The 24,175-nt window shown below is 39.4% G+C and overlaps 1 protein-coding gene across 2 annotated transcripts in view; it reads left to right on the forward strand.

Moving 5' to 3' along the window:
- LOC128689740 (venom protease) overlaps positions 1-24,175 on the forward strand; it is a 77,883-nt gene that overhangs the window by 49,621 nt on the left and 4,087 nt on the right. The window contains exons 1-3 of one of the 2 annotated variants that reach the window (XM_053778155.2): positions 7,483-7,689; positions 22,964-23,027; positions 23,548-23,710. In XM_053778155.2, the coding sequence (XP_053634130.1) occupies positions 7,621-7,689; positions 22,964-23,027; positions 23,548-23,710 (296 nt within the window). In that variant the 5' untranslated portion in view covers positions 7,483-7,620. Of the gene's footprint in view, positions 1-7,482; positions 7,690-22,963; positions 23,028-23,547; positions 23,711-24,175 lie in introns of those variants that run through there. The other variant, XM_070087542.1, reaches the window with a different exon arrangement.

Raw genomic sequence — 24,175 nt, forward strand, 5'->3', positions numbered from 1 at the left:
TATGTAATACCGACAAGATGAAATTAAGACACATGCGCAACACCCGGGCATCCCTATCGTAGACGTTTCGCCATCCAGTCAGCCACTGGATGGCGAAACGTCCACAACAAAGACAACCAGACGCCGCACATGTGTCTTAATTTCATCAGTAGTTGTAGTAGTAGTAGTAGAAGAGGTAGTGGTAGAAGTGGTAAATAAGGAGGACGAGCCAGTCAAATACAAAGGAAGGGGAGCACTGCAAGAGAGCTAGGTGCCCACTGAGGGAGAGCAAGCGCACAGAGGTGCGTGAAAGGGGAAGTGGTGAAATAAATGAAGAAGGAACAGAAACACGAGACAGAAGAGAGAAAGACAACCCAGAGGAGAAAACGAAAGAGGAAAGGGGAAGAGGGAGAAGAAAAAGAAAAAGAAAAAATGAGGAGTCAGGTTAAGTCACGGGTGTTCTGAAGTTTGGAGCATTTTACAATGTAGTGGGAGAGGAAGGCATCTACAGAGACGAAGCCAGGGCTAAGGTTCATACAAGGAAAGTTGTGTATTAGAGAGGATTCAACTAGACGGCGACTGTTCGAGTTGGAAGTAGGGAAGACAGTTTGAGCAGAAGACCAGTCAATAGGATGGCTATGATCTCTGACGTGACAGAAAAGAGCATTGTTAGTGTCGGCAAGCCTAACACTATTTTTGTGCTCCCTAAGTCTGTCAGAAAGAGATCGACCAGTTTCTCCGAAGTATTGAAGAGGACAGGAGGAGCAAGAAAGAGTAGACACCAGGAACATCTGTAGAGGGAGGAGAGGTATGAACGAGATTAGTGCGAAGAGTGTTAGTCTGGCGAAAGGTAAGCTTGATGTCTAAGGGACGGAGAGAATTGTTGAGATTAGAAAGACCGGAAATGTAGGGAAGGCAGAGGATAGAAGAGTTCCCAGGAGTAGAGAGTTTGGGAGAGAAGAAATTGCGTTTGGCACGTGAGAGGGCAGAGTCTATGAAATGGGAAGGGTAGCCAAGACGGGAAAACGAATTATGAAGAGTGGAAATTTCTGCTGGAAGGAAATGAGGATCACAGATGCGGAGGGCACGGAGAATGAGGGAGATGAGAACACTTTTCTTGACAGGGGAAGCATGGTAGGAAAAGTAGTGAATGTACATGCCACTGTGCATAGGTTTTCGGTAAACGGAAAAGGAAAAAACCTGTATCTGAGCGGTGGACATGGACATCAAGGAAAGGAAGCAAGGAATTAGATTCCCATTCAGCTTTAAACTTAATGGAAGGGGCAAGATTATTAAGAGCTTCAAAAAAAGGTTGGAAGAGACTGGAGTCATGAGGCCACAGAGCAAAGATGTCATCAAAGGGACTGATTACCTCATTCTCCCCCTCTCCTTACGCCTTCTTCTTTGTATTGGACTGATGAAGCCACTGTGTGGCGAAACGTTTCCTGAATAAAGATTTCCATATGCTGCATAAGTGTCTCAATCTTCAACTTGTCGGTTTTTCAAACCATTCATCACAACTGTTGGACACTGCAGCATCATGGGATCTTGTTACAAAGAATTCTTCAACACTTGTTCAACCTTTGGACGAAGACCTACTTCGACTAGTGGATGGTACCACTATGACCCCGCCTCCATCTGCTTCACGTCACCTCACTACAGTATATAAGCCACGTCTACGGCCCTATGCTGTACATTCTACAAGATTGATGGACTGAACACATCGACTCCAGGTTGAGGGACTGATTACCTCATTCTCCTCCTCTCCTTACGCCTTCCTCTTTGTATTGGACTGATGAAGCCACTGTGTGGCGAAACGTTTCCTGAATAAAGATTTCCATATGCTGCATAAGTGTCTCAATCTTCAACATGTCATCCACATAGCGGAGCCAGAGTGAAGGTTGCACATCGAGGGTAGGAAGAAGAACGGTCTCGAAGTATTCCATGTAAAGATTAGCAAGGACAGGAGAGAGAGGAGAGCCCATAGCGACACCGAAGGTTTGAGAATAATATTTCCCTTGAAAGGAAAAGGAATTAGAGTCCACACAGAGGCGGATAAGATCAAGAAAGACATCAGTAGGTATAGGGAGATGAAGAAACCCTTCATGGGCCTTCTGTCTAAGGAAATCAAGGACATCATCAAGAGGGACATTGGTGAAGAGGGACTCAACGTCAAGACTAAGCATCTTACAGGCTGGGAGAGAGCGAACCCGTTCAATGAAGTCTTGAGAGTGACGGAGGTGGGCAGGAGAAAAAGTACCAAGAAAGGGAGTGAGGGTTTTGGCCTCACATCACTCTCCAGATTGTTCCACTTCCTGACAACTCTCCTTGAGATTGAAATCACCTGCAACTAGTAACTCTGCCCTGCCCATGTAGGCCCTTCTGGCAACGTCAGCTAGTGTATCAGTCACTGCTCTGTTGTTCTCATCCTACTCTTGTTTTGGCCTCCTGCTATTCAGTGGCGGGTTGTACATCACTGCAGTCACCATCTTTGAACCCCAGACTGAAGTGTTCTTATTATGTAGTCCTTTCTGTCCTCTCCTTCCAACTCCTTAAAACTCTACTGATTTTTGATGAGCATCGCACCTCCTCCTCCTCCTCCCCCCATTCCCTCTATCTGTCCTCATGAAAGATAGAGGGAACAGGGGGCTGTATGTGTGTGATGGTAAAGTACTAACTCCAGCTTTGCTGGAAGCTGTCATAACTGCTGAAATCATAGTGGAAGGTTTTATGATATCCTGATCTCCCTACTTAGGGCTTCCGGTCCATACCTACGGATTTCATTAACACATGTCATAAGGTATGACAGAAAATCATAGCAACTAGCTCTTGTTCTATATAACTCTCTTATGGAACAGGGGAGCAACATACTGTTGATCTATACAGCTTTGTGAAAGAAATAGATGAAAAATATATCTTGTTCATCGCACAAGGTTGCTGGCATAAATACTACACATACGGAACTTGACTGCGCGAATCCTCAGTGGAACAAGTTATTTCTGGCATGGGATCAACCTAATTACCTTGTTATTATGCCGCTTTGTACGAACCAGTAGGGCCTGAGCGGCCTTTGTTGTCTGCATGGGGTGTAGGATGAGGGGGGAGGGGAAAGAGCAGTGTGTGATGAGGGGTGCAAGGGGGGGGGGAAGTGTGGCAAGTGATGACCTGGATGATTATGTTAGTTTATTTATTAAGCAGAATCATCTAATGCGTGTCTTTTTTATATGATGATTGTGTCAATGGATCCATAAGAGTTTTGTAAAAATGTCATTTGGATATTACTTGACTAGTTGTGACAATGATAAGATCATTCCAGATAAATTTTATTATATGTGTCAGGTGTCTTGACCCTCTACTATTGGTAATCGTGGAAATGGATACTCCATAAAATAAACATACATTCACAAATAATTCACCTATAGAAATACTAGAGAGCCAGAAGCTCTGGCCGGATCTTGGGTTGGTAGTGGCGAGGTCAGGGGATTTCTAAACAGCAGCGGGGAAGGTGAAGTGTAGTTTTCGGTGGCCCACACAAGATATCGCCCTGGAAATATAAAAGTTGTGCAGAAGAATTAAGTTATCCAAACAGGAAAAAAATTAAAGCCTCATTGCAAATGAACAAAGACGAACATTCCATCATTACTTACACAATAGGAGATGAAAGATCCTTTAAATTATTGATGTGACCTAACAAATATTGACGTGAAGATTGATCAAAACTCATCTAGCAAATTAGGTTGATAAGTAAGATATATGTGCAACAGTTAAGTATCTTTAATCCAGAACGTTTCGCCTACCAAGTAGGCTTCTTCAGTCGAGTACAGAAGAGTTAGCAAAAGAAGTAGAGATGTGAAGACGATGTAATCAGTCCAAATGCCCTTGAAAACATAGTTATGAGATGGTCAGTCCCTCAGCCTGAGGAAGAGTTTTCCTCCATACCATGGAACATTGTTCCAACCTGTCGGTATTGTATACCATTTTCATATTCAGTAAACTAGGTAAAAATTATAAAAGAGGAAAAGACCCTGTTAACTGCCTAAGAGTTAGGGTTCATTAGACAGATCTGGTATATCACAACTAATAATTTTATATGATAGTTATAAATATCATTCCATAAACGCATCTGTAATCTGTAATTATTTGAATTTGAAAAACTCTTGTAATCATCGGATGAAGAGTGGTTCTTTTAAGTGTAGGATGAAGAGAGAAACCTGGAAGTGGCTCTTATAACTGTAGGATGAAGAGAGGGACCTGGAAGCAGTTCCTTATAGGATGGAGAATCATACTAAGTGAATAAAAAAGAGTTATGAAGGAAGAATAAAATGGTTGAATCTGACCAAATTTGTTAGCTAGGTAACTAACTAGCTAGCCAGGTAACTAGCTACCCACATAACCAGTTAGCCATGTAACTAACTAGCCACATAATTAGCTAGCCAGGTAACCAGCTATCCACATAACTAGTTAGCCATGTAACTAACTAGCCACATAATTAGCTAGCCAGTGAACTAGCTAACCAGAGCAAAATCGCTCTTGCACCCAATGGTCACTGTTACTCACAGGACCACTGCCATTTTCATGGTTATGTCACTCTTAGTGTCATTGTCACTTCCTGAGCTACTCTCGGTTCAAGGTTCACTGCTACTATCCGGGTCATTGTCAACCACAGGGTCACTGTCAATCACAGGGGTACTGCCAATCAAAAGGGTCACTGTCACCATGGGGATTCTGTGTTACAGCTACTAGATCTCTTGCGTAGGTCGAGGTAGAGTGGGCTGGGGTTATATTACAATGAAGACAATGCTCTCGGATCGCACAGTGATCGAAGAAATCTAGTTCTTTATAAGAGGATCTTCTTTACTCCGGTCATTATAATTGTCTTATATTTCTTTGTTGGCCACATCCTCTACTGTAATTTTGTTACCTTACACATGTAGTCCGATTTTTACCAGTCTGACCTATGTACAGTTTATCACATAGACAATTAACCCGCACCAACTTAGAAGACTGAATCATACGAAGTATCGGTCTGACTTGGACCATTTGCTAGTTAATTATCCAAGTCGGCTCGAAACGTCGTCATAAGTTTCAGTTTCCTAAGTGTAGGTTATTTTGTATTGTTCCATTATTTGCATTGTGCATTTTTATTTTTTTATCGCATCCATTGAATTATTATATGCTCTTCACCTCTCATTCGCTGGGCATTTTTATCATCTGTATTTTATGTTCTTAAACTGAAAGTTATATTGTTTAAGTGGCGAAACTTATATGAAGTTTTAGTTGGAAGGTAATATTAATGTTTTGCTTCTTTGTATCAGATAAAACCATGACCTGGGTATTAAAGTTTGTTTTTACCAGTCTCAAATATGATTTGTAATCCTTTACAAAAATCGAGGTTTATTACATTATAATAGTGGATATAGAATAAAACAGTTGGATGTTTCTGTAAATTTTTCTCTAAGTAGATTACCTTCACTAACAGTTTCGGCACTCAAAAATAGCAGTCATTTCAGTTCCATACTTAAATTTAATAGGAGCCAAATTGCTCAAATTTGACCTTCCCTGCTGTAATTTTTTATTTGTCTTTCTGCGTCTGTGAAAAGTCGTTAATGGCATTTCTCCTTGCTGCTCTGTTCTCTATACGTTTTTCTGCATTTTTTCCATTAATTTTACTTTAGCCTACGTCTCACTATGCAAATCACAGGTTCTCTATGTTTTCAGTGTCTTTCCTACTTGTATAAATATGTCTGCTGCTTCTTTGCATGTCTTGTCGCCTCGTCATTATCCCGTCACTTATTCATTCCTTCCGATTATCTTTCTCACTGCACTCCATTCAGGAACTCTCTCCATTTTGCATAATCCCATCTCCTGTAATCTGGTTTTAACTGCACTCTAACCCTCTTCCCTCCTCTCCAGTCACACTTCGATCAAGCAGTCCAACCACAGGACCTTGAGGTCACCGGCACCAAGTTGTTTCTCATATTTTTTTATTTTTTTTATGTTACTTCATTTAGAATGAAGGGAAGGGTATTTAACAGACTTAGCACTGCTGGTTCTTTTCCTTGCTACCACTCCTCTGATTCTTGTGATGTCCTTATTATAGCAGTCCACGCATATTTATTTGTCATTTTTTCCATTCGTTTCTAATCATCGATGCGATTTTTCACTTCTCAAGGTCTCTCTCCTCGTGAATAAAATATATAAATAATTAAAAGGTTTACATAGATTAATTGCTCTGTGTCGATTCTTCCATTTGTATACCTTCCTGTTATTCTCGTTCTCTTGTAAATTACTGTTATTATTACCTTAGTCACTCCAATTTCCACTGGCTTTGCTACATAGTCTCTTAAGTCTTCAAAGCAGACGTTAAACATCTCTTCAAAATTAAAAATATTTCTAAGTAATGATGACAGAACATTAAACCTTTCCTCCTCGTTATGTGATATCCTACAGAAAACAATACATTTGTTATCATGTTAACTTCTTCTCCACACTGGTTATTATATTTGGTTTCAAATCCTTTACACCTAACCAGCAAAGTGAGGGCAGTTAGGTGACGTGTCTGAATATTATCGGACAGAGGATCGAGCCTCTACCATTTCTTATACTGAATAATAAACGATTTGAAATTTATATAATATATAATAATCTCCATTTCATAGTTCTTATATGGAATGGCAAAACTGTGTACCGTGCCTAGATTTTTTTTATATCCTGCTGATCTATCTGGTACTTGTTATATATAGGGAAGGAGATAGGGAAAGGGGTTCATCCAGAGAATATGGCCTGTGATGGTTCTGGAGTCTTGTCCCTGGATATGTGTTTGTGAGGAATTCCTCTTTGTATAATATGTATTCATTATATATTATGCAAAGAGGCATTCCTCACATGTTTACTTAACGATTTGTTTGTGATAGTGAAATTTTGGTTCACAATCCTGCCTCATAAATGTTGTTGATATCGGCATTACTGGTTTCTGTCTTCTTGAGCCCTGTCAGACCTACTTTTAAAATTAACCATGGATTCCATGTTTGCTCTCAACACTTCCACATTCAGTCGGTGGAAAGTGACAAAGGGTGAGAGGAGGTAACAGACAATAAATGAAAGTGACAGTTGGTGATGACAGGTTGATAGCAAAGCATTGTGATGAGGAGTGTTCTGAGGGTACATGAATCAATCAAGTGTGAGGAGTGTCGTCGGCGGTAATGATCACGACATACGTCCTTCGGCTATCCTCACCTTCAACTTCCGCTGACCCCCAAAAACCTGCATCCAAACCACTGTGTGTCTTACTTCTTATATTACTCCACATATGGTAATATTAGTTCTACATCTGCTACCACTGTGACTCCCTCTGGGGTAACAAGTATGGGAACAGCATAGTGCAGAAAGGAAGTAGCATGTAAGAACGTGAGGTTAGAAGACAGGGCAAGAATGGTGGTCAGGCGACATCCTGAACCCCTTACATCCCATCCCCAGCGCGGGTTTATATGGCGGGCCAGAGAGTGAAAGTTATTAGTGTGAGTGAGCCAGTGGCAGGCAACGTACATCTATCCTCTGTTTATAAAGCTACATACAACAGGACCATCACCAATTGTATACAAGTGCCCTGTGTCCGTCGCGACCATCGTCATCGCTCACACCATGAACTTCGCAAGCCTAACACTCTTCTGCGGGGTCGTCCTCCTGGCGCATCTCTGCGGCATCGCTCAGGTAAATTTATATACTGAGTTGTGATGAACATTACATATAAACCCACAAGCTCGCAAGATAAATTAGTGATAATACAAACAGTTACGAGTAGTCATACATATCCATACTAGTCATGTTAAAGATACAGCATAACATGCATCTCGGTTAGTTGTTTGTAAGCTGAGAGCGAGCCCCGGGCTGGGAAGAAACGCACCACACCACATGCAGGTTTAGCGCTCTTGTGAATCAAATAATAATGATGAATTGTTAGTCATTTCAAATGATTCACACAAGTTGTTATCTATGTTCTTAATTTGCGTTAAGTGTCAAAAGTCTCACTTGTTTGTATTTAGAAATACAAACAGTTATTAAAATATAATTTTCTAATTCATTATGTAGCAATCAAGAGAGCCTTTAAGATAATGAGCTCGTAAAAAAGACACTCAAGTGAAATGTGTTCCTTGCGAGGAAAAAACTGAGAGCAGTTTGTAGTTGGCATTGAAACTGGTAAGAAGCCACCACCATCAACCACACTTTCCTGTTTATCCAATATTTGCTGACCATTCCACCAATAATGGTTGACCTCTTCAACCAGATTTTAATGAAGTTTTACTTACTCCAACACAAATTAAATTGGAGCTTTATTAGTTGTGATGAGCACAGTTTTACATACACCTGCAAAACACTAGGTTTCTAATACCGCCTGCCTCCTAATTAAAATAAATAAGGAATTAGGGAAATATATTTAGTCATTATACACATGATTTTTAACACATTAATCACGAGAGCGCCTGTAACCAGTCCTTGAAGGGGGGCCTTGATCCACGGAATTGGAGATACTCTCATCTTTCTTGCATCAAACCTGATTTCTTCCCATCTTCCAGGAGCTATATGACCTCTACAGGTTTAACAGCTTCACTATGATTATAGTATAATATTCAATACACACAGTCTTCATAACGGCTACAGGGAACACCTGTAGAAAACCTGCTGTAGGGAATACCTGTATGGTTGTCTGGTATATAACATGACTTTTCATACTGCTGCAAGGCCTCAGTGATTTAAGGAATCACTGCCGCTGGGTCAGTGTCCCCAAGAATCATCTACAGGTAATCTGCATCTACAATATTCATTACACTTATTCATTGCTTCTGACATTTGGTTTTGCCTATTAATGTTGACTAAGATAGCCTATTTCTCAGCTTTTCTCGTGTGAGCCAAGTCAATTAGAGCTTAACTATGTGGTGTTTGCATTTATTACCTAAAAACTGCCAAAAATTATGCTAGAGAAAATTAAGACAAGTGGTACGAAATAGTTTTATGACCATCACACTTTTTTTTTCCTTAAGAACGTCACCTTACGAAATCAGCAATCTGTCAAACATTTTAATTTAGCAAACTTATGTTGGTTTCATCTAAATTTCACTAGGTTGTGCATATGAACAAATCCAAATTCTTGCTAATAGTAAACAAATTTAAATCGGTCTGTTATAAACTACCCATTAAGCCATGCAAAATAAGTTGAGCAAGGCAGATTGTCTTTGCAGCAGAGAAAGTGCATACAATGAATATATAAATAATATTCCATTTGGCGAGTACTTCCCTTGTTACATAAATATGAGTTGAAATAAAAGAACTTGGTGGCGAGAGAGAAAAGTCGGGTACCAAAAATAAACACCATGTGATGAAGTAGACAAGCCAGGTACCACAAACGGACACTATATGATGAAGTAGGCAAGCCAGGCACCATAAACGAACACTATATGGTGAGGTAGGTAAGCCAGGCACCACAGACAGACACGGTGTGATGAGGGAGGTAAAGCCGGCCACCACAAACGAACACCATGTGGTGAGGTTAGACAAGCCAGGCAAAACAAACGAACACCATGTGGTGAAGGAGGCAAGCCAGGCACCACGAACGAACGTCATGAACAAGTCATTTAACTTTCTCTGATGGAGTAGCAAGACCACCTCTGCATGCCAGCTCTGGCTCAGACTTGCTCTGTGCTGCAACGAGAAAGCAGGGACTCGTTCTTGCCAGAAACAGGACCATAGCTGACCTCACTTTTTTTTACACTCCTGCCCTTATCTCCAGCTCTCAGATGCTGACAACAGTTATTTAATTTCACAATGAATATGTCAAGGAAAAGCACAAACCCAAACGGAAGCATTAAAATAGCCTTCTGAAGACTACCTCAGTGTGACATCGAAATACAGTGTTATTTTTTATTGTCTCTAAGTGTGTTTGACTATTGAACTGACTAATGTTTCTCACATTTTTGTATTTAGATTTTTAGAACATTATCCAGCCTTTGCAATCTCAGATTAAAAATATCAAGCGTGTAATGACTGTGGAGACTGCTCAGTTAATTGAATAACAGGACCTAATCATCGTAACACTTTTCTCTACACGTAAGAGTCATTTAATGCTAAACAACTGCAATAACTGCCACTGTTGAGGCAAAAGCGATGGCCAAGATTGCCTCAGACTGATGCTTCAGTCTAATAAGTGGTTATCAAGTCACTTTTCTTTCGTAACATAACAGAATTCAGAATATTCTTATTATATATTCTGGATGAAGACTGCCATTATTATTATTATTATTATTATTATTATTATTATTATTATTATTATTATTATTATTATTATAATCAGGGGGCCGCACTTAATCTGTATGGGCCACAGAGCATGGAGAATGGGAGTGCTCGGGTTTTATCCAAGGAAAGAGCTGACAAAACCACTTCCCTGGATCAAGAGACCCTCAGTAGCATCAAGGTACCTCCCTTGAGGGGATAGAATCTTAAGATTGACCTTTCCATCAACTGAAAAACAATTAGAAAAAATAACATTAAACAAGAACAGCAGAGATGCAGTATTTTGAAATAGAAATAGGAAGCCAATTAAAGGCGAAATTGAATATATCACTCATGAATATTTTAGTCCGGAATTAGCAGACTTAGTTATTATGTAATATGTTAGATTTTAAATAAAACAGCCTAATCTTTATCGACGATGTTTCGCCCAACTAACCTCTCTAAAAGCTTGCGTAACTTTTAGTTATACTGAGAGGGACAGGGGTGGAAAAACTCTTGAGGTAACCAGAATATATTACCTAAGTATTACTCTCCTAGCATGACCATAGTTAACTTTTAAGTCTAATAAAAATATTTCTTACATGATTATGTAATCTGTTGACCACCTGCTGCTGACCTTACCAACGCTGCTTGCTGTTGCCACTACCTTTCTGAATATTAATTCATGTTTAAAGTCTTGTAAAACGTCATATACCTCAGAGTAGCCACACACTGAGGTATGTAATTTTGATGTAAAAAACATTTATCACACTATGTGTATGTCGTCCTTGGAGAAGCATGTTATAGCATAAATATTAATAACAATCTTCATGTTCTTGGTATCCAAACGTCATGCACTCAGTACCGTAAACTTTTAAAATGTGTTTTAATAAGTGTGAGCTGAATAAGTGTGTGGGTGTGTACTCATCTATATATGGTTGCAGGGGTCGATTTGCAGCTCCCGGCCCCGCCTCTTCGCTGGTCGCTACTAAGTCCACTCTCCGGCTCCAAGAGCCTTATCGTACCTCTTCTTAAAGCTATGTATGGATCCTGTGTATGCATGTGTGTGCGTGTGTGCGTGCGTGTGCGCGTGCATGTGTGTGCATGTGTGTTTGCATGTGTGTGTGTGTGCGTGCGTGCGTGCGTGCGTGCGTGTGCGTGTGCGTGTGTTTCGTGACTGGCAGTGAGGGTAATATGCTACCACGGCAACACTGCACACCCTCCTAACACACCAAAGTGAAAGCCAATGTTTGAATGTTGTGTTGATACGTTGTGCAATGCTATTGTTGTAGACAATCCGTGTTGTTCTAAGTCAACTCATTATATCCAGTGGTAGTGACGAACTGAGAGCTAATGAGGTAGGTAGTTAAGTTTATCGTTACATAAACTGTTTTGCGATGAAACTAATGTAGTACCCTCACTAATGATTCTTTTAAATAAAACAGAAAATATGTTAAAGTTTAAACATATAAAATCATTTTAATGCTAGATATTAATTATCATCATCAGATGCAATACACTGTAGGAATTCATCTTACTCGACATATATTATCTCCAACAGATCGAGTTTTCTTATACATTACTTTGCCTGCCCAGTAAACAAACTACTTTCAACGAAACTCGAGGTTTTTACGCATTTGCATAAAAAAAAATCACCGGACGCAACTTATAATAGTCGACTAACACCCGCTACCTACGATATTTTTACTTCTAGATGAGCAGGAGCGGTAAGGAAATTGCCCAGAAATTGAATCCAGAGCTTTTTGGTACGTGAGCTGAACATAATTATTATCTCTAACTGGTTGATAATTTGGGTTTAAAGCTTATCGTCTACACATTGGTCATTAAGACTGCATTTAACGTGTTCGCCACCAGTCAAGAATACTGTAATCCCTAAAATAGGGATTTAAGTAAACTCCGTGTATATACATGAGAGATTCGCACCTCTCGGTGTATGTACTCCTGTGATATTGCACTGTTGATGAGGTGGAAGGCAGAAGAGCAAGTGAAGGTCACTCTCTGATCTTTCCTTCTCCTTAGTACTTCTCGGTATTCTCATTCTATTTAATTTCATGTTATATAAATAATAGTTTAGATAAATAAGGCGTAAATTCAAAAACATTCTGACGAGTCTTCTTTATTAATGTTTCATTCTTTTACATCATCTTCGTTTGTCACCTCCTTCCTCTGGCAGGTTGTCTTTATTTATTTTATAGTTTTTCATGTAATCTTTCATATCCTTCTCACATGTGCTCCTCTTTTTTACTTCTTTCACTTGTTTTATCTTCCCTTTCTTTTTATCACTAACATATCTACATTTATATCTGCTGCTACTGTTACTATTAATAGTAGTAATAATAACAGTTACTAATACTGCAACAATTACTACTGATAGTTATATAATAGTAAATATTGAGTTGTCCGCCTCCCCTCCCCTGGCAAACACTCGAACAGCAGAGGCAGGCTGAAACACTTTCTATTTTAGCTTTCTCTTGGGTATGTATAAGAAACCAGTGAACACACAAACATGCACCCCTTTCCCACCGCTCTGCCTTTGAAGGTTCCGTCTTCCCACCCAGTGGCACACCCACTCCTGATACACTTGTACTTTCCTATCTCTCCCTCGATACACCCTCAACACAATTTACACACACACACACACACACACACACAACTCATAGAGTTGTAAGGCAGTGGAATAGCCTAGAAAATGACGTAGTGGAGGCAGGAACCATACACAGTTTTAAGACGAGGTTTGATAAAGCTCATGGAGCGGGGAGAGAGAGGGCCTAGTAGCAACCGGTGAAGAGGCGGGGCCAGGAGCTAGGACTCGACCCCTGCAACCACAAATAGGTGAGCACACACACATGATAGAGCTCATGGGGCAGGGAGAGAGAGGACCTAGTAGCAATCAGCAAAGAGGCGGGGCCAGGAGCTGTGACTCGACCCCTGCAACCACAAATAGGTGAGTAAAATAGGTGAGTACACACATGGTGGGCGAAAACTCATGACGCCCACTCATGTGTGGTCCCGTGGATTAAGGCATCATGAGTTTTCGCCCACCATGAGGTAGGCCAAAGCAGCATTGGTTCTGCTCCTTGGCTAGTCGCAGTGTTGTTATTGATATATATATATATATATATATATATATATATATATATATATATATATATATATATATATATATATATATATATATATATATATATACAATATAAGATCACAGTGAACAGGTGATATCACAATACGCAAAACAACCACTGTGAAAAAAAATTGTAAAATTCCAAGCCCTTTCGTGATTTCTCACATTATCAGGGACCTGTAATAATAATGATAACAGAACAGTAGTCGGTCCGTCCGACAATGGCAATAGGAAATCCTCTCTCACCTGTCTTTAGCAATTTGTACATGCAATATTTTGAAACAAGACTGCTTAACAAAATCCTTCCCAATAGAGATATAATTGGTACAGATATGTTGATGATGTTCTGTGTCTAATGCCTAAAAATATAGATATATAAACTATTACCTTGTTGAATTAAATAGTCTAGCTCATTCCATAAATTTTACTGTTGAGTTTGAACAAAATAACTCACTGCCTTTTTTAGATGTCTTAATCGTTAAGGGGAACCATGATTTTAAATTCAAAATATGCAGAAAACGAACAAATAATTGATCTTACATGCATTATTATCTTCACATCATGATAGAGTTAAACTTTCTGTATTTTCATCCATGTTTTTGAGAGCTTTGCGTATTAGCAGCCCAGAGTTCATAGATAAAGATATCTTGAAGATTTATGAAACAGCTAATGATCTAAAATACCCAAAATAATTAAATGATAATTTTTTTAAAATTGCTAGAAATACATATTATAATTCTAAGAAGGACAAGCAATCATATTCAACCAAGAATATGTTGGTTCTCCCTTACCATGAAAACCTTGAGATACCCTCTCTACTGAAGAATTTTTAAATCAAAGTTGTATTTAAAAATCTTGATACAGTAAAAAAATTTATTAAAAATTCCCTGATGGCTGTCTACAAGATTCCGTGTAAAAAAATATAATAGTTTATTATTGACAAACTGGGAAAAGCCTTAAACTAAGATTATAACACCATAAATATGGCATTAAAACTGGACAAAGGTCTAATACTCTGTTTATTCATATGAGAGATTTTCAAAACTTTGAGAAAGTTGCATCAAGCTGGTCTATGGTTGAAGTATAACTGAATCAGACTCATAAAAAATAGTTTTGATTTTAATATGAATATTGGTTTAGGATTATACAAATTATAAAATTTGGGAAGAATTTAATATATATCTGACAAATTAGAATCATCAAATTTGGAAATTATTATTATAATCAAAAAGAAGCGCTAAGCCACAAGGGCTATACAGCGCTGTCAAATTTGGAAAGAATTTAAACTATATTTGACAAGTCCTTGACCATCCCACCTGCATCATAATGGGACGAGTGTATTGTCGGAGGTGACCGTGAGGTAATATCTCAGCCATATGTAGCCTGCTGCCGCTCTATTATCACTGCATGTCTTTGATAATGTGAGAAATTACGAAAGCGCTTGGAATTTCACTATTTTTTCACAGTGGTTGTTTTGCATAATTTAAAAAGAAAAGCAAAAGTTTTTGTTTTAAATTTAGTAATTAATACAGAAGGAGGAGTTACTAGCCCTTTGCTCCTGGCACTGTAGTCGCCTTTTACGACACGCATGGTTAACGGAGGAAGAATTCTTTTCCACTTTCCCATGGAGATATATATATATATATATATATATATATATATATATATATATATATATATATATATATATATATATATATGCATTTTTTTCAACAAGTCGGCCGTCTCCCACCGAGGCAGGGTGACCCAAAAAGAAAGAAAATCACCAAAAATAAAATACTTTCATCATCATTCAACACTTTCACGTCACTCAAACCTAATCACTGTTTTTGCAGAGGTGCTCAGAACACAACAGTTTAGAAGCATATACGTATAAAGATACACAACATATCCCTCCAAACTGCTAATATCCCAAAACCCTCCTTTAGAGTGCAGGCATTGTACTTCCCATTTCCAGGACTCAAGTCCGGCTATATAAAAATAACCGGTTTCCCTGAATCCCTTCACTAACTATTACCCTGCTCACACTCCAACAGATCGTCAAGTCCCAAATACCATTCGTCTCCATTCACTCCTATCGAACATGTTCATGCACGCCTGCTGGAAGTCCAAGCCCCTCGCCCACAAAACCTCCCTTACCCCTTCCTTCCAACTTTTTCGAGGACGACCCCTACCCCGCCTTCCTTCTCCTACAGATTTAAATGCTCTCCATGTCATTCTACTTTGATCCATTCTCTTTAAATGACCAAACCACCTCAAAAACCCCTCTTCAGCCCTCTGACTAATACTTTTATTAACTCCACACCTTCTCCTAATTTCCACACTCCGAATTTTCTGCATATTTACACCACACATTGCCCTTAGACAGGACATCTCCACTGCCTCATCGCTGCTGCATTCACAACCCAAGCTTCACACCCATATAAGAGTGTTGGTACTACTATACTTTCATACATTCCCTTCTTTGCCTCCATGGATAACGTTTTTTGACTCCACATATACCTCAACGTACCACTCACCTTTTTTCCTTCATCAATTCTATGATTAACCTCATCCTTCATAAATCCATCCGCCGACATGTCAACTCCTAAGTATCTGAAAACATTCACTTCTTCCATACTCCTCCTCCCCAATTTGATATCCAATTTTTCTTTATCTAAATCATTTGATACCAGGTAAACCATGTCCTAAACGAAACATGTTGGGAAGATGTCTTAAATGACATGGACCCAAACCAGTGCCTTGAAAGGATCAACTGCCTGGTAGCCGAAGCATGTTCTAGGCATATTCCCCTAAGAAAGAAGAAGAGCAGGAGTAAACTGGAGAGAAAAAGACGCTCCCTCTACAGAAGACGACGAAGAGTCACTGAGCTCCTCAGGAGTGCTAGAATATCTGATACACGAAGGGAGGCGCTGACCAGGGAAGTGGAAACTATCGAACTTAAGCTAAATGACTCTTACAGGAACCAGGAGAGGCAGGAGGAGCTTAAAGCTATTAGTGAAATTGAAAGAAATTCAAAATATTTCTTTTCATATGCCAAAAACAAGGCAAATACCACATCAAGTATCGGGCCCTTACTCAGACAGGATGGGACTTACACAGACGACAACAAGGAAATGAGTGAAATATTGAAATCCCAGTACGACTCTGTGTCTAGTGAACCACTAATCGGTCTGAGGATCGACGACCCAAATGATTTCTTCATGAATGAGCCTCAAAACTCCATAAATGTATGCCAGATTTCCGACATTACCCTAACTCCGATAGATTTCGAAAAAGCCATTGACAACATGCCTATGCACTCAGCCCCGGGCCCAGACTCGTGGAACTCTGTTTTCATTAAGAACTGCAAGAAACCCCTCTCGCGTGCCCTAAGTACACTATGGAGGAGGAGCTTGGACATGGGTGAAATTCCACAGTCACTTAAAACAACGGATATAGCCCCACTCCATAAAGGTGGCAGCAAAGCATTAGCTAAGAACTATAGACCAATAGCTCTGACATCCCACATCATAAAAATCTTTGAAAGAGTGCTAAGAAGCAGGATTGCAAATCACCTGGATTCCCAAAATCTGCACAATCCAGGGCAACATGGGTTCAGGGCAGGTCGCTCCTGCCTCTCACAACTACTGGATCACTATGACATGGCCTTGGATGCACTGGAAGAAAATCAGAATGCAGATGTAATATACACAGACTTTGCAAAAGCATTTGACAAATGCGATCATGGCGTAATAGCCCATAAAATACGTGCTAAAGGAATAACTGGGAAAGTGGGGAGATGGATCTTCAACTTCCTAACAAATCGAACACAAAGAGTAGTGGTCAACAGAGTTAAATTGGAGGCTGCCATAGTGAAGAGCTCTGTTCCTCAAGGCACAGTACTCGCCCCCATCTTATTCCTTATCCTCATATCAGACATAAACAGAGATATACACCACAGCACCGTATCATCCTTTGCGGATGATACTAGGATCTGCATGAGGCTGTCATCTGCTGAGGACGCGGTTAACCTCCAAGAAGATATAAACAAAGTTTTCCAGTGGGCAACGGTAAACAATATGATGTTCAATGAGGACAAATTCCAACTACTCCGTTATGGAAAACTGGAGGAGATAATAACTAGAACAGAGTATACTACTGACTCCGGCCATACAATAGAGCGGAAAAATAATGTAAGGGACCTGGGAGTAGTAATGTCTGAGGATCTCACTTTCAAGGATCACAACAGTGCCACGATCGCACGTGCAAAGAAAATGATAGGATGGATAATGAGAACTTTCAAAACGAGAGATGCCAAGCCCATGATGATCGTTTTCAAATCACTTGTTCTCTCTAGGCTGGAATACTGCTGTACATTAACATCTCCATACAAAGCAGGTGAAATCGCAGATCTAGAGAGTGTACAGAGATCCTTTACTGCACGTATAAGTTCTGTCAAGCACGTTAACTACTGGGAACGCTTGGAAGCACTTGACTTGTACTCGTTGGAACGCAGGAGGGAGAGATATATCATAATCTACACTTGGAAAATCTTGGAAGGAATGGTCCCAAATCTGCACACAGAAATCACTCCCTACGAAAGTAAAAGACTGGGCAGGCGATGCAAAATGCCGCCAATAAAAAGTAGGGGCGCCATTGGTACACTAAGAGAAAACACCATAAGTGTCCGGGGCCCAAAACTGTTCAACAGCCTCCCATCAAGCATTAGGGGAATTGCCAATAAACCCCTGGCTGCCTTCAAGAGAGAGCTGGATACCTAAAGTCGGTGCCGGATCAGCCGGGCTGTGGCTCGTACGTCGGACTGCGTGCGGCCAGCAGTAACAGCCTAGTTGATCAGGCCCTGATCCATCGGGAGGCCTGGTCGTGGACCGGGCCGCGGGGGCGTTGATCCCCGGAATAACCTCCAGGTAACCTCCAGGTAACCCTCATCACCTTACTCTTTTCTATGTTCACTTTCAACTTTCTACCTTTACACACACTCCCAAACTCATCCACTAACCTTTGCAATTTTTCTTTAGAATCTCCCATAAGCACAGTATCATCAGCAAAAAGCAGCTGTGTCAATTCCCATTTTGTATTTGATTCCCCATAATTTAATCCCACCCCTCTCCCAAACACCCTAGCATTTACTTCTTTTACAACCCCATCTATAAATATATTAAACAACCATGGTGACATTACACATCACTGTCTAAGACCTACTTTTACCGGGAAGTAGTCTCCCTCTCTTCTACACACCCTAACCTGAGCCTCACTATCCTCATAAAAACTCTTTACAGCATTTAGTAACTTACCACCTATTCCATATACTTGCAACATCTGCCACATTGCTCCTCTATCCACGCTATCATATGCCTTTTCTAAATCCATAAATGCAATAAAAACTTCCCTACCTTTATCTAAATACTGTTCACATATATGCTTCAATGTAAACACTTGATCTACACATCCCCTACCCACTCTGAAACCTCCTTGCTCATCCGCAATCCTACATTCTGACTTACCTCTAATTCTTTCAATAATAACCCTACCGTACACTTTTCCTGGTATACTCAATAAACTTATTCCTCTATAATTTTTACAATCTCTTTTGTCCCCCTTCCCTTTATATAAAGGGACTATACATGCTCTCCGCCAATCCCTAGGTACCTTCCCCTCTTTCATACATTTATTAAACAAAAGTACCAACCACTCCAACACTATATCCCCCCTGCTTTTAACATTTCTGTCATGATCCCATCAGTTCCAGCTGCTTTACCCCCTTTCATTCTACGTAATGCCTCACGTACCTCCCCCACACTTACATTCTGCTCTTCTTCACTCCTAAAAGATGGTATACCTCCCTGGCCAGTGCATGAAATTACCGCCTCCCTTTCTTCCTCAACATTTAAAAGTTCCTCAAAATATTCTCGCCATCTACCCAATACCTCCCTCTCCCCATCTACTAACTCCCCTACTCTGTTTTTAACTGACAAATCCATACGTTCCCTAGGCTTTCTTAACTTGTTTAACTCCAAATTTTTTTCTTATTTTCGTTAAAATTTCTTGGCAGTGCCTCTCCCACTCTATCATCTACTCTCCTTTTGCACTCTCTCACCACTCTCTTCACCTTTCTTTTACTCTCCATATACTCTGCTCTTCTTATAACACTTCTGCTTTGCAAAAACCTCTCATAAGCTAACTTTTTCTCTTTTATCACACCCTTTACTTCATCATTCCACCAATCACTCCTCTTTCCTCCTGCCCCCACCCTCCTATAACCACAAACTTCTGCCCCACATTCTGATACTGCATTTTTAAAACTCATCCAACCCTCTTCAACCCCCCCCCCCCCTGCTCATCTTTGCACTAGCCCACCTTTCTGCCAATAGTCGCTTATATCTCACCCGAACTTCCTCCTCCCTTAGTTTATACACTTTCACTTCCCTCCTACTTGTTGCCACCTTCCTCTTGTCCCATCTACCTCTTACTCTAACTGTAGCTACTACTAAATAATGATCCGATATATCAGTTGCCCCTCTATAAACATGTACATCCTGGAGCCTACCCATTAACCTTTTATCCACCAATACATAATCTAACAAACTGCTTTCATTACGTGCTACATCATACCTTGTATATTTATTTATCCTCTTTTTCATAAAATATGTATTACTTATTACCAAATCACTTTCTACACATAGCTCAATTAAAGGCTCCCCATTTACATTTACCCCTGGCACCCCAAATTTACCTACTACTCCCTCCACAACATTTTTACCCACTTTAGCATTGAAATCCCCAACCACAAGTACTCTCACACTTGGTTCAAAACTCTCCACGCATTCACTCAACATTTCCCAGAATCTCTTTCTCTCCTCTACACTTCTCTCTTCTCCAGGTGCATATACACTTACTTTAACTCACTTTTCACATCCAACCTTTATTTTACTCCACATAATCCTTGAATTAATACATTTATATTCCCTCTTTTCCTGCCATATCTTATCCTTCAACATTATTGATACTCCTTCTTTAGCTCTAACTCTATTTGAAACCCCTGACCTAATCCCATTTATTCCTCTCCACTGAAACTCTCCCACCCTTCAGCTTTGTTTCATTTAAAGCCAGGACATCCAGCTTCTTCTCATTCATAACATCCACAATCATCTCTTTCTTATCATTTGCACAACATCCACGCACATTCAGACTTCCCACTTTGACAGTTTTCTTTTTATTATTCTTTTTAGTAATCTTGACAGGAAAAGGGGTTACTAGCCCATTGTTCCCGGCATTTTAGTTGACTTACAACACGCATGGCTTACGGAGGAAAGATTCTTATTCCACTTCTAGGTGGATATAAAAGGAAAAGTAATAAGACCAAGAACTATTAAGATAAAATCAAAGAAAACTCAGATGAGTGTGTATAAATAAACATGTGTAATATATATATATATATATATATATATATATATATATATATATATATATATATATATATATATATATATATATATATATATATATATATATAATATATATATATATATATATATATATATATATATATATATATATATATATATATATATATATATATATATATATATATATATATATATATATATATTGATGCAAAGATACATAAATAGATCGACAAATAGATATGTGTATATCACTGTATATACACTTGATTTTTTTAATTTTTATTTTAGGTTTAAACTTGATACATTCTTAATGTCTAAGTAAATTCAGCCTAGGTTTACTTACAGCTGATAGATCATTACGTTAAGAAAACCAGCGATTGTCATAGATAACCTTCTGGCAGTAACAACATTCTAGCAGTAATAAGAAGTCATCTAGTTCAACTAGATGCACCTGATGTACTCCACTGCATATTTGGTCTAACTCCATTTTTCTCTCAGGGTCAGAAATAAAGGCTACTTATTAGCAGCAGCAGGTGAAAGAGAAAGGGTAAAACATGGGGAATTATTTTAATGGAGTTGCCAATGTTCAAGTTGCTTTTTTCAACGGTATTTGCATTATATTAAACTAAATTAACGTTCTATTAGGAGAATGAGTCGCACACAGAGCATAAAAGTAATTTATATTCATTCTTGTTACTCATTTCATATATTCATACTGCATATAGAAAAGGGACTGTGTTACGATGGCACTTATACCTAGCAAACTCGCTAACCTTCCTAGCTATACCACCTTCTTACTTCACCATGCCACCAGGATTATTTAAAAATACGTTAACTAGTGCTAAGTCATGGTGGTAAGCCCCAGGTCTTAAACAACCAGATTTAAACTTTGCGTGAGCGTGTGATGACTAACGTGGTAACAATGGAGGGAGAGAGAGGCAATTTTGAACCAACACACTCAACACATGCAGCTTACAGCTTACTCATTGTCCAACGCATCCTCCACTGTAGATGACGAACGTGCAGTTTCAAACTATCTAAGCGACACAGATTCATTCTTTGTTGCCAGACGTAAACCTCCTGTTTATGCAATTGGGTTAACAGTTAACAATACGTAAATACTGTCATAACCAGCTGGTCAAGTAGTGTCCAGGAAAGAAGAGTAGTACGGAGCCGCTCGCTATAATAAAAAGGATTTAGGGAACCACTGGTTTCGTAGTAGACTTATGAGTGAAACGAACTGTCAAGTAGTGCTACTGAAGAGGATGTATAGATGGGATCCGACCTGTCTAGCTTGTGTCAAAAAGCCTACTGAAACGTTCCTTGTTGGTAACGTCTAAGATCCCTCAAACCGTTAATCCTTGAATGCAGGCGACAAAAATACTTGAGATTGGTTCGATATCTCCACACTGAAATTAGTCTTTATAATAACGGATTAATTTCCGATCAACTTCCCTGTAGTGCCTACGTAGTATTAATTGCAACCGACGCCAACAGTCTAACTTATGAAGAAGTTAACTAGGATGCCTTGTCTAAGACCAAGCTGCGGGAAAGTTGATTCTCAGAACCATCAACAAGTAAAATAATCCAACTGTCACTTCCATGCTGCACAGTACCAAGCCTGGCTCAAGACATGGTGGTCGCCTGAGGCATCTTACGCTAAGTGGAGCTAAAAATATAGAATGTCTGTGCTTACATCCGATTTCACTCCCCCCACAAATTTAAAATAAAAACTGAAAGACGTTTGGGTCCGTCCACTACTATTAAGTTGCGGTCAGGACGGATTCAGATGTACAGCTTTTGTTTTCAATATCCGGATTATATATATGATTTTTTCCAGCCACGCACTTGATTTCTTTATAATAAATTGAAGCTTTAGTGAGGATTTTGAAAAGCAGTATACAAAGTTATTTGCAATGTATATACCTTATTTAAAAGCATTATTTAAAATGTATTTCACAAGAGCGACGAAATTCAAATTACCTTGAGCACGGACAAGGACCAGCTCTCCTGTTGTGATACCTGAACCGAGACAGCTTTGAAAAAATGCCAGCAAAAACTGCATAATGTTTATTCCAATACCAAGAAGTATGTATGATATATATGTATATGATACTGGTCAAACAATTCCTTGGAAGTAAATATTCATAGATATTTTAACTTGTTTTAGGGCGGCGTAAGGCGTGCAATGCCGAGAAGCAGAGGAACTTGTGGAGGAGTGTGTAAAGCCTTCAGTAAGTATCAGCTGCCTACAACGAAATTCTTTCCATTAATAAATAAAAAAAAATTAATGTTTCGGTCCATCCTGGATCATCACTCACTTTAAAGTAGTAAATGTAGCTTTAATCTAAGTTGCCCTAATAAAGTCAAACAGTATGAATTATTTCCATATGCTTTATCTATTTTTATAGTGAAAATAACTGGGAGTGTTGGTGGCTAACGCTCTCTCTTCACACGGCGAGGGCCTGGGTTCGATTCCCAGCCAGAGTAGAAACATTGGGCGTGTTTCTTTCCACCTGTTGTCTATGTTCCCCATCAGTAAAATGGGTACCTGGGTGTCAGTCGACTGGTGTGGGTCGCATCCTGGGACACTGACCTAATTTGCCCGACATGCTCAGCATAACAAGGGGCTTTCTATATAGTAGTATGTCATTGTTGTCAGCTAGGCCTGTATACCATGTACATGTACTTGTAGTAAATAAAGATATTATTATTATTATTATTATTAAATAAAGAGTGTCATTTTGTGGACAGCTTGTGGGACCCCTAACCGAGACGGCCGAGTGGTAGGTGGTCACCCGACCTCAGCGGGCAAATACCCGTGGCTGGCGTCCTTAACATACCGTGGTAAGCTGTATTGCGGTGCCTCCCTGGTCAGCGACCGATACATCGTCACCGCTGCTCACTGTATAAGGCGGTCAGTACTTAATCTTAATCAAACCCTTAAATCCTATTTGTGGCACCATCATTGTTTTGAGTACACGCTTTTGCTCCACCCCGATTATTGTTCTATTGTGTTTACTGTTTCATTTACGTTTTGTTTCACTATAGCTTTGTTTTCAATTGTTGGATATACGACTGTTGAATTGTCGGATACTGTTCTGTATCTTATCTGGTATTTTTTTCCTATTTTTTTTTTTATCACGAAGCACTATTCTTTATTTTCACATATCGTTCTTCTCAGTATCTTGAACTTTTTTTTTTAGTAGCTATGAGCTGGTATTCCACCGTAGCTCATTTATAAATCATGCCCTGACTAGGGTATACCAACCATCAGAATTCGACTCACAATAGACTAACATCTAGGTACTCGTATGTGAATAGTGTGACTTTGGTGCACAGAGACTTCGAGGATCTTTCATTTGAGTTATATGACATATTT

Source organism: Cherax quadricarinatus, chromosome 22 (assembly GCF_038502225.1).
Source record: "Cherax quadricarinatus isolate ZL_2023a chromosome 22, ASM3850222v1, whole genome shotgun sequence".
NCBI classification, from domain to species: Eukaryota; Metazoa; Arthropoda; class Malacostraca; order Decapoda; family Parastacidae; genus Cherax; species Cherax quadricarinatus.